Below are 17936 nucleotides of genomic sequence, written 5' to 3' on the forward strand. Positions count from 1 at the left end.
TCCCCCTGGATCCTCTCAGTCTCCTCAGCGCTCCCAGATCTCCCTCAGCCCAACCCAAGTTCTCTTTAGACCCCAGTTCCCCTCAGCTCCCCACGTCCCCTCAGCCCCTCAAATCTCCTCAGCCCCCCCAAATCTCCTCAGAACCCCCTGGATTCCCTCAGCATTCCCGTGTCTCCTCAGCCCTCGGGATTCCCTCAGCCCACCCGGGTTCTCAGCACTCCCAGATCTCCCTCAGATCCCCCCAGTCCTCCTCAGGTGACAGTTGCGCTCAGTTCCCCAGGTCCCCTCAGATCTCCTCAGCACCCCCGAATCTCAGACCCCGCCAGGTTCCTTCAGTGCTCCTGGGTCTCCTCAGCACTCCCAGATTTCCCTCAGCCCACCCCAAGTTCTCCTCAGACCCCAGTTCCCCTCAGCTCTCCAGGTCTCCTCAGACCCTCAAATCTCGTCAGGACTCCCCAAGTTCTCTTCAGACCCCAGTTCCCCTCAGCTCTCCAGGTCCCCTCAGCCCCTCGAATCTCCTCAGCCCCCCCAATCTCCTCAGAACCCCCAAATCTCCTCAGAACTCCCCATGTTCCCTCAGTGCTCCCAGGTCTCCTCAGTCCCCCTGCATCCCCTCAGCCTCCTCAGCGCTCCCAGATCTCCCTCAGCCCACCCCAAGTTCTCCTCAGACCCCAGTTCCCCTCAGCTCTCCAGGTCCCCTCAGCCCCTCAAATCTCCTCAGCACCCCCAATCTCCTCAGAACCCCCAAATCTCCTCAGACCCCGCCGGGTTCCTTCAGCACTCCCAGGTCCCCTCAGTCCCCCCGGATCCCCTCAGTCTCCTCAGCCCCTGGGATCTCCTCAGCCCACCCCGGTTCCCAGCACTCCCAGATCTCCCTCAGCCCTGCCAAGTTCTCCTCAGATCCCAGGTTCTCTCAGCTCCCCAGGTCCCCTCAAATCTCCTCAGCACCCCCAAATCTTGTCAGACGCCTCAAATCTCCTCAGAACCCCCCAGGTTCCTTCAGCCCCCGCTGGTCTCCTCAGACACCTCAGCCTCCCCCAGCTCCCCTCGGTTCTCCTCAGCCTCCCCCAATCTCCTCAGCATCCCTGGATCTCCTCAGCCCCCCAGAATTCTCTTCAGCCCCCTCAATCCTCCTCAGTCCCCTCAGCTCTCCTCAGCCCCTCAATCCTCCTCGGCAACCCCTGGGTCTCCTCAGCCCCCCAGTTTTCCTCAGCACCCTCAGGTGTCCTCAGACCCCATTTCTCTGGGGGGTTCCCCAACCCCTCTCAGGGTCTCCCCCCATCTCAGGGTCTCCCCATCCCCTCTGCAGACCCCCGGGGTCTCCCCAAACCCCCCTGCTTTGGCAGCCCCTTGGGCCTCCTCATTTGTTTTCTCCTCCCCACATCCCTTTCAGGGAGCATCCATTTAAAAAAAAAAAAAATTACCATTTTTTTTCATCATTTTATCCATGTGTCCCCCCATGCCCCAAATCAGCAGATACAGCCCATAAGGGAAGCAAAAGTGGGGGCAAAACCCACCCGCTTCTCCTTCTTCTTCCCCAAGGTCCAGGGGATGATGCTGCTTCTGAGTTTCCAAACTAAAAATAATTTTAAAACTCCAAAATTGGGGATTTTTTAAAATGCTTTCCCAAAACACTGCATCACAGAGGGCGATGGGGAGGGGAGGGATGCCCTGAGTGGATGGAACTGTAATTAGCAAACCCAAACGATGCGCCTGAGTGGTGAGGAGCAGGGAGGGGATGGGATGGGATGCGATGGGATGGGATCCGGATGGGGATGGATGGGATGGGGATGGATGGGATGGGATTTGGGAAGGGATGGGATGGGAAGGGATGGGATGGGAAGGGATGGGATGGGATTTGGGAAGGGATGGGATGGGGATGGATGGGATGGGGATGGATGGGATGGGATTTGGGAAGGGATGGAATGGGGATGGATGGGATGGGGATGGATGGGATGGGATTTGGGAAGGGATGGGATGGGGATGGATGGGATGGGGATGGATGGGATGGGGATGGATGGGATGGGGTGGGGATGCATGGGATGGGGTCAGGATGATGGGATGGGATGTGATGGGTTGGGGATGGACGGGATGGGATTTGGAAAGGGATGGGATGGGGATGGATGGGATGGGATGAGCTTCCAAGGGGTCTTCACCGAGGTGTGGGGTCCATCTGCACTTGCCCTGGGAATGAAGACCCCAGGGAAAGTCCTGGCCAAGGTGATGGCACTGGGGAACAGGTGCTGTCACCTCCCCAGTGCCCTCTCAGGTCTGGCCATGTCCCCTACCCACATCCCCACCACTTCTTTGGCACCACTGGCCTGGGACCTCCCCATTGCCCAACATTTCTCTGCTTTGGAAGGTCCCCAAATCCATTAATTATCCATGACTCAACTGAGAAACGGAGCCAGCAGCTCGAAAACCCCCTTTTTATCTGATTTTCAGATGTTGACACCTAGGAGTTGTGCTCGGTGCTGGTGTCACCCCAAAACAGGACACAGGAGGGACTGGAACATCTCAGAGCTTCCCAGATGTCCCTTACCCACTCATATCCATCACTGATGCCACCGAGTTCCTCCTCGTTGGGTTTATTTTCATGGTTCTTTCGCTTCCTCCCGCAGCGTCGGGGCTTTCGACTGCTGGGATTTTTTTTTTTTGCCATGATTATGAAACCGGTGGCTTTAAACCTCTGCACCATTTTAGGTGACTCTTGACTTTTGCGGGGGGTGTCTGACACCAAATCTGCAGTGGGAGGACACAGTGTGGATCACCCCTGAGCTTTGGGGTCCATCAAGGGTTGGTGAACATCTCCTGGGACTGGCCGTGTTGAGACTGGCCGAGATAAGCAACGCTCCGGGCTTTTTTCTGACCCTCCGTTGGGTGGATTTAATCTTGGGTGTGGGAAAGGGGCCCCTTTCCTGGGGAGGTAGTTGGTATGCAGAGATAAAAAAAAAATAAATAAGAATAATAAAACCCTGCCCGTCTCCATCCCAGGTTGCAAAATGGAGGAAATAAGCTCTCGCCTTCCGAAAAAAATATGGTTCCAAGGCTGGTTTTGCCCCCGGGATAGATCCAACCGCGATTAAAAGGAGGGGAAGGTAGGAGCGGAGGTAAATCACAGCCGCAAATCAGCGCCGCGGGGTTTTCGGCGGAGCCGCTACAGCTGCACACTGTCCGGGGGATGATGGCCCCATCCCATCGCGGTGTCACCGTCAAGCCGTATCCGTCCGGCACCGCTGGTGCTGGGTAAAACCCCAGCGGGTGCCTGGGTGGAGAAGGGGAGATGTTTGTGGAGGGCCACCTAGGGTGTCTCCGTGGGAACAACTGGTCCCCGAGGGGTGACACGGGGTTCCCCTCCGGCTTTTTTGGTGTCCCCAAAGCCTTCGTCTGCATCCTGGGGACACCGGGAAGGAATTCCTTTGGGAAACACCTCTCAGAAACTCTTCCATCCCCCCCTCCCGCTTGTTTCTTTCACACAAAATCCCTCGTTTTCCATAAAAAGCTGGTGAAAGCACCCACCATCTGCGCCAGAGGAGGTTTCCCCACAACAGGTGTCTGTGCTGGGCATCGGTGATGCCAGTGTTCCCAGTGCTGCTTGGGTCAGATGGGTGAAAATCCACATTCCTGGCTTCTCAGGGTCAACAAGTCCATAAAGTGCATTTTTCACCCCAGAATCATGGTGATCGGGAGGTGCTGAAGTCCTCACTGATGCTGGAGCAAAGCCAGCAGAGATTTGGGAGTGGGGGGGGGGGGGGCGGGGGGAAGAATTAAAAAAGCGAGGGTGCATGAGCTTCCCTTCTCCCTGCGAAAGGGCGGGCTGTTTAGTTCTAATTAGATAATGAGTTAATTAGGATTAATTAGTTAATGTTTGCAAAGCACTTAGGAGATGAAAAGCAGCGGCATGGGACGGGTGCGGGGGGTTTGGCTAAAATCCCCGTGATGCCTTTAGGAGGGGGGGACTCCTTAAGCCAAGCCTAGCCAGGCCAGGCTTAAAACCCAGCAAGAAGGTGGGTTGCCATAACAGGAGGTCTGGAATGGCGAGGGGCACTCCCAGCGCTCCAGCGTGGCGAAAAGCCGTGCTGGGATGGCGGTGCGCACACCGCGAGCCAAGCGAGCACGTCCCGGCGTGCCCATGGCGCCGGCAGCGCCAGTTTCTCCGGCGGTGGGGCGAAAATTCCAGCACCATGGCTCAGGGGCCTCCCTCCCCGGCAGCGTCCTGCGGGCACAGCCGGCGCACGCGGCACACGTGGGAAGCAGCCGGGTTTTCCCTGCCCGGCGGGTGCATCGCCGGATCGGCCAAAACCCTCGCCCCGTCTTGGCGTCCTCTGGCAAGCCGGAGCTGAAAAGCGGCTGTGCACCCCCCCAAAAAATGGGAATCGAGGCACAGCGGAGCCCCCCAGCTCGCACTGGGGTTACTGGGAGGTAATGAAGCCAATTTACTAATTAACTGGGATTAATTTCCCTGTTTGCCCAAACACACAGTTCGTGGGCAATCCCAGCTGCCCGCCACGCGGTCCAGCGGGACGATGCTCCCCGTCGCCCAAATTTCCTGGGTATTTTGAGATACAAATTAAATAATAAACCATTAACAACCCATTTTGGGACCCCCCCATGCCTGAATCTGAGCCAGGCTGGATTTGGGGCGAAAAAAGGTGGTTTTTTTTCTTTCCTCTGGTAGAGCCAGCCCCATCCCCGGCTCTTTGATGAGAAAATTTCAGCCACTCCTCGGTCCCCGGTGGGTCCCGGCGGGGAGACAAGACCTGAATTCCTAATGCAGAAAAACAAGCAGAAAAAAAAACCCAAATGCATGTGGGTTTGTTTTTTGGTTTTTTTTTGTTTTTTTTTTTTTTTTTGCTTTTTCCAAGCTTTTCGTGTCTGGCGGGAAGAGGAACCAAGTGGGAGGTTATTCCCCAAAAGGAAGGGAAGGGATTTGGGGGGTACCCGGGGAGGGGTGGAATGGTGGAAAGGGGGGCGCCGGCAGCTGGAGCGGGGCGGTTTGGGGCGAAAACCGAGGAGTTTGTTCCCTTTGGCTCCTGGCCAGGCATTCACGTCGCCTCCAAAATATGCAGCTTGACCCCTCCCCGGGGAATTGCGTCCCCCACTTCTGCCTCCATCGTCCCCATCCAGCCACTGCCCACTGTCCCCATCCTGCCCCGGGGTTGGGGAGACCCGTCCTCGTGTTTGTTTGGTCCTTGAGGGGTGACCGGAGGGGTCCCCAGGGCTCCCCAGGAGCTTTTTGGGGGTGGAAAAGTGTTACCGTGGGGCAGCCGGCACTGCCAAAGGTCCCCATAGATCCCCATAAGTCCCACAGGTCCCAAAGGTCCCCATAGGTCCCCAAAGGTCCCACCATGGCCAAGCGTCACGGTAACACAGGAGGGGACAGCGGGAGCTCGTCACCCAAAACTCCTCTCAAGGTGATTTTCGGCCAACTTGGTAAAATTTGGGGAAACCCGGGTGTTTTCTCAGCAATACCTGTGCCAGTGTCCCCTGTCCCTTGTCCCCACGGGTCCCCTGTTGCTCTGGGTGGGGGTGGGATGGGGGTGACACTGGCGGGCACGGAACGCTGTGGGGTGGACAGAGGGACAGACAGAGACACAAAGGGGTGGGTGGAGGAGTGGCAGGACGGACAGATGGAGGGACGGGGGGACAGAGGGATAGAAGGACAGATGGACAAATGGAAGGAATAAGGGACAGACGCAGACATGGCTGGATGGGGCCTGACGGACGGACAGACGGACAGAAGAACGGACCCAGGGCAGGCTGGGTGAACGGGTGGCAGCTGGCGGGACAGACGGATGGACAGGACACGGGTGGAGATGCCGCGGGAGGAGGGGGCTGCGGGGCTGAGGGTCGGGCACGTCGCGGCCCCTTTAAGCGCCCCCCAAATGTCGCCGCGGCCTCTTTAAGCGTTCCCCTCCCAAAACGTCGCCGCGGCCCCTTTAAGCTCTCCCCCTCCCCCGCGGGAGGGCGGTGGTACGCGCCGGTGGGCCGCGCCGCGCGGGGGACAATGGGGCGGGGGCGGTACCACTGTGGCTGCGGGGGGGGGCGGGCAGGAAGTGCCGCGCAGTCCCGCCCCCTCCTGCTCCGCCACCCCCCGCCCGTCGCGGCGGGGCGCGCTGTGAAGCGGCGGCGGGATCGCTTCCCCCTCCCCGGGAACCGGGCACCGGCACCGCTGCGGCTGGGTGAGGGCAGCGGGCACCGGCGGCCGGGACAGGCGGGGGCCGGTCTCGAACCTGCGGCCTCGGCGGGGCGCGGAGCGGGGAGCGGTCTCGAACCCGGGTCCCGCCGGTGCGGCCTCCCGGCAGCTTCGTCCCTGGACCCCCAATTGCAACCCCGTTGCATCCGTCCCCCGCCGGGTCCCCGCATATCACCTTCACCCCCAGTCCCCCCATTGTATCCAATCCCCTCCATTCTCCCATTACAGCCCCCCTAGTCCCCTCATTGCATCCAGACCCCCCAATTCCCCACCATTTCACCCCCACATTGCATCCAGACCCCCAATCCCTCCCCATTACAACCGCTCCAGCCCCCCAATTACATCCAGACTCCCCAATTCCCCACCATTGAAACCCCCCCATTGCAGCCTGACCCTTCAATTCCTCCCCACTGCAATCGCCCCCAGTCCCCGCACTGCATCCAGACCACCCATTGCAACGCCCCTGTCCCCCCACTGCATACAGACCCCATAAGCCCTCCCCCATCACAATCCCCCCAGTCTCCCCATTGCACCCAGACCCCCCAATTCCCCGCCACTGCACCCCCCATTGCAGCCTGACTCCCCCAGTTCCCCCCCATTTCACCCCCCCATTGCAGCCTGACCCTCCAGTTCCCCCCATTACAACTCCCCCCAGTCCCCCAATTGCATCCAGATCCCCAATTCCCCGCCATTGCACCTCCCATTGCAGCCTGACCCCCGCAATTCCCCACCATTGCACCCCCCCATTGCAGCCTGACCCTTCAATTCCCCCCATTGCAAATCCCCTGTCCCTCTATTGCATACAGACCCCATAATCCCTCCCTCATCACAATCCCCCCAGTCTCCCCATTGCACCCAGACCCCCCAATTCCCCACCACTGCACCCCCCATTGCAGCCTGACTCCCCCAGTTCCCCCCCATTTCACCCCCCCATTGCAGCCTGACCCTCCAGTTCCCCTCATTACAACTCCCCCCAGTCCCCCAATTGCATCCAGATCCCCAATTCCCCTCCCTCCAGCCCCCACCTTAGCAGCCTCACACCCAGGCTCCCCACTCCCCCTCCCTCAAGCTCTCCCCTCACCCCAGGACCCCCCTTTACCATCTCTCCCTCCTCCAGACCCCCCCAGCCCTGTGCCATGGCCTGCAGCCTGAAGGACGAGCTGCTCTGCTCCATCTGCCTGAGCATCTACCAGGACCCGGTGAGCTTTGGCTGTGAGCATTACTTCTGCCGCCGCTGCATCACCGAGCACTGGGTGCGCCAGGAGCCCCAGGGCACCCGCGACTGCCCCGAGTGTCGCCGAACCTTCGCCGAGCCCACCCTGGCCCCCAGCCTCAAACTGGCCAACATCGTGGAGCGGTACAGCGCCTTCCCCCTGGACGCCATCCTGGGTGCCCAGCGCAGCCCCTTCCCCTGCAAAGACCACGAGAAGGTCAAGCTGTTCTGCCTCACCGACCGTGCTGTCGTCTGCTTCTTCTGCGACGAGCCTGCCGTGCACGAGCAGCACCAGGTCACCAACGTGGATGATGCCTTCGAGGAGCTGCAGGTGGGTGCACCCCTCCATCCATCCCTCCATCCATCCCTCCATCCATCCCTCCATCTCTCCATCCATCCTTCCAACCCTCCATCCTTCCATCCCTCCATCCATCCCTCCATCCGTCCCTCCATCCTTCCATCCCTCCATCCGTCCATCCATCTGTCCATCCTCCATCCATCCATCCCTCCATCTGTCCATCCTCCATCCATCCATCCCTCCATCCTTCCCTCCATCCTTCCCTCCATCCTTCCCTCCATCCATTATTCCATCCATCCCTCCTTCCATCCCTCCATCTATCCTTCCATCCATCCTTCCATCCATCCTTCCCTCCATCCATCCCTCCATCCGTCCCTCCATCCTTTCATCCATCCTTCCGTCCGTCCCTCCATCCTTCCATCCATCCCTCCATCTATCCCTCCATCCTTCCATCCATCCCTCCATCCATCCCTCCATCCTTCCAACCCTCCATCCTTCCATCCCTCCTTCCATCCCTCCATCCGTCCATCCATCCTTCCCTCTATCCTTCCATCTGTCCCTCCATCTATCCTTCCATCCCTCCATCCTTCATTCCTCCATCTGTCCATCCCTCCATCCATCCCTTCCTTCCATTCTTCCCTCCATCCTTCCATCCATCCATCCATCCCTCCCTGTCCCTGGAGCATCATCCCTACCCTGAGCTGCTCCTCTGAGCTCCTTTGTCCCTCTGTCCCCTCTCGGTGCCGACTCCTGTCCATCTGTCCTGTGCCTTTTCTGGCCCCATCAGGGTCCGCCCTGTGGGTCCTCCCATCCATCTGTCGATCTGCACACTGACCGTGCCCCCACCACCCCCTGTACACCCTTTTCCCAGGACCCCGTACCCCACAAGCCAGGTTTGTCAGGACAGCCGCCTGCTGGGATCCCTTTTTTCCCCAAATCCCCGATTTTCTGTATTTTTTTCCAGCGGGAGCTGAGGGAGCAGCTCCAGGGGCTGCAGGAGAGTGAGCGCGGCCACACCGAAGCCCTGCAGCTCCTCAAACGGCAGCTGGCCGAGACCAAGGTACGAGTGGGGATGCGCTGTGCCCCCAAATCCCCCGTCCCCCACCCTCACCGACCTGATTTTGGGACCTCCAAAGACCCCAAACCCCACAGTTTTGTGATTCTGCTCCATTTTCTCTTTCCTTGATACCCTGAAACCCACTAGCAGGCTGACGAAGCTACCTGTCACACTGCTTTTTATTCCCTTTGGGGCTGCTTTTATTTATCTTTTTAGTTAATTTTTATTTTATATTTATCTCCTCCTTCTTGCTCAGGGGTTCAACTTTCAGCGAGGTCCCATTTTCTCTCCACCCCCACCAGCGACTGGGTTTTTTTAGCTTTTCTGTAGGGATATTGGGTCAAATATCCATCCTTGGGTGCTTGAAGCGTTCAAAATAATTTTGGTTAATGGGGTTTATTTTGGGAATTATGGATTTGTGGAATGGTCAGGGCAGGATTGAGGGAATCTTAACACCCACCTGCACCCCAAAAAGTCCTCAGCCAAGAGCCTGCGGGTGACCATTGGGGAGGCTTTTGAGCGGCTGCACCGGCTGCTGCGGGAGCGACAGAAGGCGATGCTGGAGGAGCTGGAGGCCGACACAGCGCGGACGCTGACGGACATCGAGCAGAAGATCCAGCGCTACAGCCAGCAGCTGCGCAAGGTGCAGGAGGGCAGCCAGATCCTGCAGGAACGCCTGGCCGAGGCCGACAAACACGTCTTCTTGGCCGGCGTGGCGTCCCTTTCTGAGAGGTGGGTGACACCGGGGGGACACCGGCGTCAGTTTTGGGCAAGAAAGGCCTTGAGGTGCTGGAGCGAGTTGAGAGAAGGGAACGGAGCTGGTGAGGGGCTGGAGCACAAGTGTGATGGGAGCGGCTGAGGGAGCTGGGGGTTCAGCTGGAGAACAGGAGCTGAGGGGAGACCTTCTGATCTCTGACCTGCCTGAAAGGAGCTTGGAGCCAGCGGGGGTCGGGCTCTGCTCCCCAGGAACAAGTGGCAGGACCAGAGGAAACGGCCTCAAGTTGCGCCAGGGGAGGTTGAGGTTGGATCTGGGGAACAATTTCTTCCCCAAAGGGCTGTGGGGCACTGGAACAGGCTGCCCAGGGCAGTGGTGGAGTCGCCATCTCTGGAGGGGTTGGACAGACGGAGATGAGGTTCTCAGGGACAGGGATTGGGGTGACGGTTGGACTTGATCTTGAGGGTCTCTCCCAACCAAAATAATTCTATGACACTGAGGTCCCCCGTATTGTCCCTCCCTTCTCCATCATCTCTCCTTCGCAGGCTGAAGGGGAAGATCCACGAGACCAACCTGACCTACGAGGATTTCCCCACCTCCAAGTACATGGGGCCGCTGCAGTTCACCATCTGGAAATCCCTGTTCCAGGACATCCACCCCGGTGAGGGCGCGGGGACAAGGGGTTCCTGGGGAGGGACGGGCATGGGGACAGCACCGGGGAGGGATGGGGACATTGCTGGTGAAGGAAGGGGACTGGGATATCACAAGTGAGGGACAGGGATGGACCGGCGAGAGATGGGGACAGGGACATCACCAGTGAAGGATGGAGACGTGCTGGTGAGGGATGGGGACAGGGACGTCACTGGTGAGGGATGCGGATGCACTGGTGAGGGATGGGGACATCACCGGTGAAAGGTGGGGACAGGGATGTCCCCAGGAAGGCATGAGGATGCACCAGCAAGGGACAGGGACATCACCAGTGAAGGATAGGGACATTCAGGTGAGGGATGGGGACATCACTGGCAAGAGATGGAGACAGGGACATCACCAGTGAGGGATACAGATGCACCAGCAAGGGACAGGGGTGGGGACATCAGTGCTGAGGGACAAGGATGCACTGACAAAGGATGGGGACAGGAACACCACTGGTGAGGGACGGGGACGTGCCAGTGAGGGATGAGGACACGCTGTCAAGAGATGGGGACAGGGACATTGCTTCTGAGGGGTTGGGACGCACCAGCAAGGAATGGGGGACACCCCGGTGAGGGATGGGGACAGAGACAGCCCCAGTGAGAGATGGCGATGTGCCAGTGAGAGATGGGGACAGAAACATCACTGTTGAGGGATGGGGACATGCTAGCTCACACGGGTGAAGGACAGGGACGCACCGGCCAGAGATGAGGACAAGAACATCACTGGCGAAGAGTGGGGCCACACCAGTGACCTCAGCACCGCGGTGCTTTGCAAACTGGTGGGTCAGAGCCACCTGCACCAGGTCCGGGAGGCTGCATTGACACTCGTCCCCCTTTGTCTCCGTGTCCCCCTGTGTCCCCGCTCCCTCCCCAGTGCCGGCAGCCCTGACGCTGGACCCCGGCACTGCCCACCACCGCCTGATCCTCTCCGACGACTGCACCATCGTGGCGTACGGCAACCTGCACCCCCAACCGCTGCAGGACTCCCCCAAACGCTTCGACGTGGAGGTGTCGGTGCTGGGGGCGCAGGCGTTCGGCGGGGGGGTGCACTACTGGGAGGTGGTGGTTTCCGAGAAGACCCAGTGGATGATCGGTTTGGCCCACGAAGCTGTCACCCGCAAGGGCAGCATCCAAATCCAGCCCAGCCGGGGCTTCTACTGCATCGTCATGCACGATGGGAACCAGTACAGCGCCTGCACCGAGCCCTGGACGCGGCTCAATGTCAAGGGCAAGCTGGAGAAGGTGGGGGTGTTCCTGGACTATGACAAGGGGCTCCTCATCTTTTACAACGCCGACGACATGTCCTGGCTCTACACCTTCCGCGAGCGCTTCCCCGGCAAGCTCTGCTCCTACTTCAGCCCCGGGCAGAGCCACGCCAACGGCAAGAACGTGCAGCCGCTGCGCATCAACACCGTGCGCATCTGACGGGGCTTTGGGGCGGCCCCCCACCCCGCCGGTGTTTTGGGGGAGGTTTGGGCTGATCCTGCCCCAGGAACTGGCCCCGGTGTGGGGCAGGATCCGGCCGTTGTGGCCCAGCCGTCGCTGGGCTGTGCTTCCAGGGGGGCTTGGGGGGCCGGGCTGCTGCAATAAAAGGATTTGGAGAGAAGGGGCTGGGTGGTGAGAGCCCCAGGGGCTGCGCCAGGATGTGCCGTGCGGCGCCGTGGTGTGCTGTGGTGTACGTACTGCCCCCACGTGTGCCATATGTGCTGTGCCATATGGTGCTGTGGTCTGCCACACCATACGTCCTGCACCGTTGTGTGCCACACGTACCACACTGTGCCGTGCCAGACATACTGCACCATGCCATATGGCGCTGTGGTGTGCTCTGTCGTACATACTGCACCCTCGTGAGCCATACGTGCTGTGCTGTGCCATATGACGCCGTGGTGTGCCACACCATACGTCCTGCACCGTTGTGTGCCATACATACCGCACTGTGCCATATGGTGCTGTGGTGTGCCACACCATGCATACTGTGCTGTGCCATATGTGCTGTGCCATACGTACCGCACCATGGTGTGCCACACTATATGTACTGCACCATGCCGTATGTTCTGCACCGTGCTGTGCTGCACCATGATGTGCCACACCGTGCGTTCTGCACCGTGCCGTTGTGCGCCGTGCTGAGCTGTGCCGTATATACAGCACTGTGCCGTTGTGCACCGTGCTATACCATGCCATACATACTGCCCCGTGCTATGGCGCACTGTGGTGTGTCACACCGTATGTGCTGCACCGTGCCGTGGTGCACTGTGCCATACTGTGCCGTGCTGTGCCATACCGTGCCATTCCATGCCATACTGCGCCGTGCCATACTGCGCCGTGCTGTACACACCACACGTGCTGCATGGTGCCGTGGTGCCCTGTGCCGCGGTGCGCCAAGCCACCCCATGCTGTGCCACGGTGTCACAGCCCTGGGGACGCCAGGGTGACAAGGAAGGGTCCATATAGGGGGTGCTGCCGACATATAGGAGCAGCTGCCATATAGGGGGTGCTGCCTGTGGGGCTGTGCCGTGGGGAGGGGCTGGGATGGGGGAGTATATGTATATAGAGGGGATGCGATATGGAGAGCAGGGCTCTGCTATAGTGTCCTGCGCGTGTATCAGGCTGTATAGGGGCTGTGCTATTAATATATAGGGGGTATGATCTATAGGGGGTGTGATATATAGGAGTGGGCTATACAGGGGGTGCGACATATAGGAGGTGTGATGTGGGCTATATAGGTGCCGGGGGGAAGCTGGGGGTAACTTGGGACACTGGGGACAAACGGCGACACTGGGATCGTGCTGGGAGCGCGGGGGGTGCCGCGGTTCCCCTCCCGCCCGCCAGGGGGCGCTGTTCCGCGCCCGCCACCCTCTCGCTGGTCCAGCCTGGGACGCGCGGGCGCGTCTTCCCGCGCATGCGCAGTGCGGGGGGCGGGGCTCCGCCGCCATCTTGCCCCGCGCGCGGCCCCGCCGGTACCGGAGAGCGGGGCGGGGGCAGGGACGGACCGGGGGTGTGGGGAGGAGCCTGTGGGGCCCGGGCTGTCTGTGGGTCTGGGGGGGGCGCCTGGGGGACTCAGGGAGGGGGTGGGGGGGGATCTGTGGGGCTCAGGGTGTCTGCGGGTTGTGGGGAGGGGGCCCTGTGGGGCTCAGGGGGATGTAGGTCTGGGGTGGGCACCTGTGGGGCTCAGGGGGTGTGGGGGGGTCTGTGGGGCTTAGGGTCCGTGTGGGGTGTGGGGGGCACCTGGGGGGCTCAGGGGGGTGTGGGGGTCTGTGGGGCTCAGGCGAGGTGTGTGTGGGGGTCTGCGGGGGATCTGTGGGGCTCAGAGGGGTGTGTGGGGGTCTGTGGGGCTTAGGGTCCCTATGGGGTGTGGGGGGCACTTGTGGGGTTCAGGGTGTGGGGCACCTGGGGGGCTCAGGGGGGTCTGTGGGGGATCTGTGGGGCTCAGGGGAGGTGTGTGGGGGGATCTGGGGGGCTCAGGGGGATGTGGGGGAGGTCTGTGGGGCTCAGGAGAGGTGTAAGGGGGGGTCTGTGGGGCTTAGGGTCCCTGTGGGGTGTGGGGGGCACTTGTGGGGTTCAGGGTGTGGGGCACCTGGGGGGCTCAGGGTGTCCGTGAGGGCCCCTGCGGGACCCCGGTTTGGCTGGGGGGGTGTCAGGGGCTGTGGGGGGGCGGTGGGGCAGGGGGAGGCCCGGGGGGGCTGTGCATGGGGCTGGGGGCGGTGGGGCTGGTGTTAGAGACGGGGGGGGACGCCGGGGTGACCCCCCCGCGCCCTCCAGCCATGGAGCCCAGCGCGGGGGGGCGCAGGGAGCGGCCGAAGCCGCGGGAGCCGCCGGCACGGCTGGAGAAGGCCAAGCAGAAATCGGCCCAGCAGGAGCTGAAGCAGCGGCAGCGGGCGGAGGTGAGCGAGGGGGGACACGGGGACACCGGGGCCGAGTCCTGCCCCTCCCGTCACCTTTATTCCCCCCCCCCCTTTCCAGATTTACGCCCTGAACCGCGTGATGACGGAGCTGGAGCAGCAGCAGTTCGACTCCTTCTGCAAGCAGATGCAGGCGTCCGGAGAGTGAGGCGGCCCCCCCGTGTCTGCCCGACCCCTTTTCTAACCCCTTTTGTTATTTATTTACCAAATAACCGCTCTTTTTGTCGTTGTTTTTTCTAAAATAAAATCTGTGGTGGTTCCGCGTTTCTCCTGGTCCCTCGGCGGTGCCGGCGCCGGGCGGGGGAGGCCGGATCGGGGCCGGGTGCCAGAGCAGCTGCGGTTGTTGGGCGCCAGCTCCACCAGCGCGACCTCGGCCCCCAGTTCGGTGCCGGGGGGGACGGGTCCTTCCCCCCCCTGCTGCCGCGATTCGGGGTCCACGTCCAGCTCTCGCAGCTGCTCGGCGCTGTGGGGGCCTCCCCGGGGACCCCCCGGGTGTTTCTGTCTCTCGGTTTGACCTTCATTTCCTTCCTCCACCCACACGCCCTTCGCTTTCCAGCCGCCGGTTTTCCAGAGAGTTCAGATCGGCGGCGTCAAACCCGCGTGTTCCCCCCCCGGCTCCCTCCTGCACCCCTGTGAACAAACACTGGCGGGAAGGGGGCGAATAAAACGCATCAGAGAGATAATTTCCCCTATGGTGACGGTTAAAATAATAAATAATCAAAACGCCACTGGCGAATCAGGCTTCAAAAAGACCCTCTGGAGGTCTGATCAGTGACTTTCCCCCATCAAGGAAGGTCTGATTTTGAGGGCGTGAATCTTCTCCCTCGTGATAAATTCCCAATATACGGTGGGAGCAAACCTGAAATTTCACCTCCCCCGACGTGGGGAGGGATTCGGGGTCCCTGGCGCGGGGCTGTTCCTGTCGCGGGGGGTTCACTCAGCCCCACACGGGGGCTGGGGCGCGGGGAGGGTGTTTTAGGGGCTCGTCCTGAGCGGAGCTTTTCCTTCTTAATTATTTCCCTTTTTCTTTTCTCTACGGGCTCCTCGATCTGGCGAGGGGGGATCCCAGAGGAGACGGCGCTGGAGAGAGAGGAGGAGGGGGAGGAAGACGAAGGCTTTATTGGGCGTTAGGTGACAGCGAGGGGGGGGATTTGCAGCTCCAGACGGCAAAGGGGAAGATAATGTAGGACGTCGACCACGCGACGCAATAAACCGAAGCCACTGCTGCTGGCGAGAAGAGCACGGTCACCACCCCTGCGACGGGAAAACACCGTCAGGATCCTCCCCTTCCCCCTCGGGGGTTTAATTACCCCCCTTTTAATTTCCTTACCTCCGGCATAAACCACTTTTTTCCAGAGCTGTGACTCCAGCACCTTGTCGTGGGGGTAGGAGCCGCGGTCCAGCATGAAGAGGCCCATGACGGCGGCGGTGACGCGCAGGACGGTGACGTCCCCCCCCGTCAGCAGGAAGGTCCCCGCCAGCAGCGAGGACGCGTAGGGACAGGGCAGCCCGCGGTAGGTGAAGGGGATCCCTGCCGGGTGCCGGGCGTTGAGCTGGGAGGGGGGAATCACCCCCAAAAACCCCGCCTTGAGATGTCGAACTTACCGCTGGAGAAGAAGCAGAGGCGCGCGAACACGGCCAGCGCGTAGGCGACGGCCAGCAGCCCGTCCAGGACGCCCCGCGGCTGCAGCAGCAGCGCGGTGGCCATGCCGAAAGTGGTAAAATCGGCAAAATCGTCCAGTTTCGCACCTGTGGGCAGCGAGCGGGCGGCTCGGGGCGGGGGTTTTGGGAGAGCGGGGAGACCCCACGGGGGTGGGTTTGGAGGCGGCGCGACCGACTCACCCAGCGCCGAGCAGGCGTCAAGCTGCCGGGCGACGGCTCCGTCGGCCAGATCCAGCAGGAACCCCACCAACAGCAACCAGCACGAGTACTGGTATTGCCTGGGGAGGGCAAAACCGACGTGAAACCCCCTTTCTAGCCCCGCGGCGCGTCCCCCCCGCTTTTAATTTTTCCCCACCTGTTGAGGCTGCAGAGGACGGAGGACAATCCCGCTACCAGATTGGCCACCGAGAGCCCGTTGGCCGCATTTTTCCGGATGAATTCCAGCGCCCGGCCCCGGCCCGCGCTCAGGAACAGCTTCTGCGGGGACTGGAAAACACCTGCAAAGCGCCGCGGCCACCGGTGAAACGGCCGAACCGCCTTTTTGCCAACGCGGGGGGGGGATCCTTTAAACCCCCCCCCGAGGTCGCGGGTCGGCGCTTTGCTCCCCCCTCCAGCGCTGGGAAGGGGCTGGAGGAGTTTTATTCTATTTTATTTTATTTTTGGGGGTGCTGCCGCCTGCGGGAGCCTCGCTGGCCGTTCCCCGACTCAAACCGAAGCCCCCAAAAGCTTTTTTATTTTTTAAGCAAGCGGTGGGTTTTTTTAAATTTTTTTTTTTTTTTTTTTTTTTTGCAAGCCCTGCCTCTTATCTACCCACTGGACGTGCAAATAAAACCAAATGAATTAATAAAAACTGCCAAAAATTTAAAAAAAAAGAAAATAAAACCAAATCCAAACCCAAGCTTAAGACTAAAAGCCAACCCCAGTTTTAAGCTTGATGCATCTTATATACCTATAGGGCTAAGCTTTAGAGAAAGAGTTTAAGGGTCATGTCCTACTAGTGGGCTTTGCACCCTGCCTGTGCCGCGGTCCCAAAGCTGGGGAGATCCTTCATCTGCAAGAAAACAGCACGTCAGAGCAAAACAAGAGCCGCCCCCCGCGCTCCCCCCCAGACCCGCTCCCGGCTGAGCCCGGGCCAGCTCAGCACCGAACCGCTGCCAGAAACACCTCCCGCCGCGGAGAAAAACACCTGAAATTGCGAGGGATTGAGCTCGATCGCTGCTTTTTGGGGGTCCCGCCGGGGCCGGGGGTTACGGGGGCCGTGGGGACACGGCCGGTGGCACCAGGGACCTTTGGCCACCGCGCCCCGCGCTGCCGGCACGGGCTGGGGATGGAAAATCCCTCCCGACCTGCCGGGGCGGTTGTTGCGCCGCGTCGGATTTTCCCGGATCCGGTGGGGTTTTTTTTTGGCGGGGGGGTTAAGCTGGCACCCGGGGCTGTCCCCTCCGCTTCTTTGAGGTGAATCTGGTGGGTTTTGGGGGTGAAAAGTCGCAAAAATAGCGATTTTGGAGCTCGCTGTCACCATCCTCGCCCTCCCTGGCGCTGGGCACGATCGGCCCCCCCGGGGGGTCACCGGTGCCGTGGCTGCACCGGCAATGTCGCCATCCCCCCGTGGTGCCCAAACTTGCCTGTTCTTGGCATTTCTAAGCCCAAAAAGAAAGGGCCGGGGCGGGAGGGATTTCCTCAGCCCCGTGCCGCTGCCAGTGCTTTTTATTACTATTTTTTGGGGAAAAAAAAGGTGGTTTTCGCTCGTCCCAAGTGACCTTGTGTGTGTTACAGGGGGTTTGTGTGTCCTGGGGGGGGTCTCACCCCCCAGGGCCGAGGAGAAAAGGGGGTTCAGCTGGAAGAGGCGCAGAATTAACCTGATTTTTTGGGGCCGCTTCATTCTTTTCACACTTTTCCGCCCCAATTCACAGCGCCGAGTGAGCGGCGCTCGGCCAACGACCCCGATTTTTCCGCCAAACCCCCCAAAACGGCGATTTTTTGAGGCTGGGAGGGGTGAAGGAGGAGATGCCTTGTGAAGGGGCATCGGGGGCATCGAGGTGGCACTTACCGACCGGCGGGGACACCATCCACATGGCTGCGGCGGGGAAACTGAGGCAGGGGCGGCTCGGCGAGGGGAAACTGAGGCAGGGAGGGTTCGGCGGGCGCTCGCCCGGCGCGGCCGCGACGCCGCGTTATATAAGGAAAAGCTTCGCGGCTGAGTC

The 17936-nt window shown here is 60.6% G+C and overlaps 3 protein-coding genes across 5 annotated transcripts; 2 read left to right on the plus strand and 1 right to left on the minus strand.

The window, feature by feature from the left end:
- The first annotated feature begins 5668 nt into the window (after positions 1–5668).
- Positions 5669–11767, plus strand: TRIM62 (tripartite motif containing 62). 2 transcript variants are annotated; one of them, XM_065650014.1, is made up of 6 exons: positions 5669–5755; positions 7314–7740; positions 8672–8767; positions 9240–9496; positions 10025–10140; positions 11046–11767. In XM_065650014.1, exons 1-6 carry the CDS (start codon positions 5703–5705, stop codon positions 11594–11596), a joined length of 1500 nt encoding a protein of 499 aa, XP_065506086.1. In that variant the 5' UTR covers positions 5669–5702; the 3' UTR covers positions 11597–11767. The 2 variants fall into 2 exon arrangements, with proteins under 2 accessions (XP_065506086.1, XP_065506087.1); XM_065650015.1 differs by lacking the exon at positions 5669–5755 and adding an exon at positions 6022–6182.
- A 1320-nt stretch (positions 11768–13087) lies between these two features.
- On the plus strand, positions 13088–14330 carry SVBP (small vasohibin binding protein). Its single transcript, XM_065650133.1, has 3 exons — positions 13088–13128; positions 13931–14052; positions 14132–14330. Exons 2-3 carry the CDS (start codon positions 13933–13935, stop codon positions 14216–14218), a joined length of 207 nt encoding a protein of 68 aa, XP_065506205.1. The 5' UTR covers positions 13088–13128; positions 13931–13932; the 3' UTR covers positions 14219–14330.
- An 841-nt stretch (positions 14331–15171) lies between these two features.
- Positions 15172–17928, minus strand: TMEM269 (transmembrane protein 269). Of its 2 annotated transcripts, XM_065649857.1 has the most exons (7): positions 17783–17928; positions 16748–16783; positions 16088–16229; positions 15913–16010; positions 15676–15819; positions 15401–15601; positions 15172–15324 (listed from the first exon to the last, which is right to left on the minus strand). In XM_065649857.1, the coding sequence occupies exons 1-7, from the start codon at positions 17805–17807 to the stop codon at positions 15188–15190; spliced, it is 783 nt and encodes a 260-aa protein (XP_065505929.1). In that variant the 5' UTR covers positions 17808–17928; the 3' UTR covers positions 15172–15187. The 2 variants fall into 2 exon arrangements, with proteins under 2 accessions (XP_065505929.1, XP_065505930.1); XM_065649858.1 differs by lacking the exon at positions 16748–16783.
- Between the last annotated feature and the right edge of the window lie 8 nt (positions 17929–17936).

Source organism: Caloenas nicobarica, chromosome 22, assembly GCF_036013445.1.
Source record: "Caloenas nicobarica isolate bCalNic1 chromosome 22, bCalNic1.hap1, whole genome shotgun sequence".
NCBI classification, from domain to species: domain Eukaryota; kingdom Metazoa; phylum Chordata; class Aves; order Columbiformes; family Columbidae; genus Caloenas; species Caloenas nicobarica.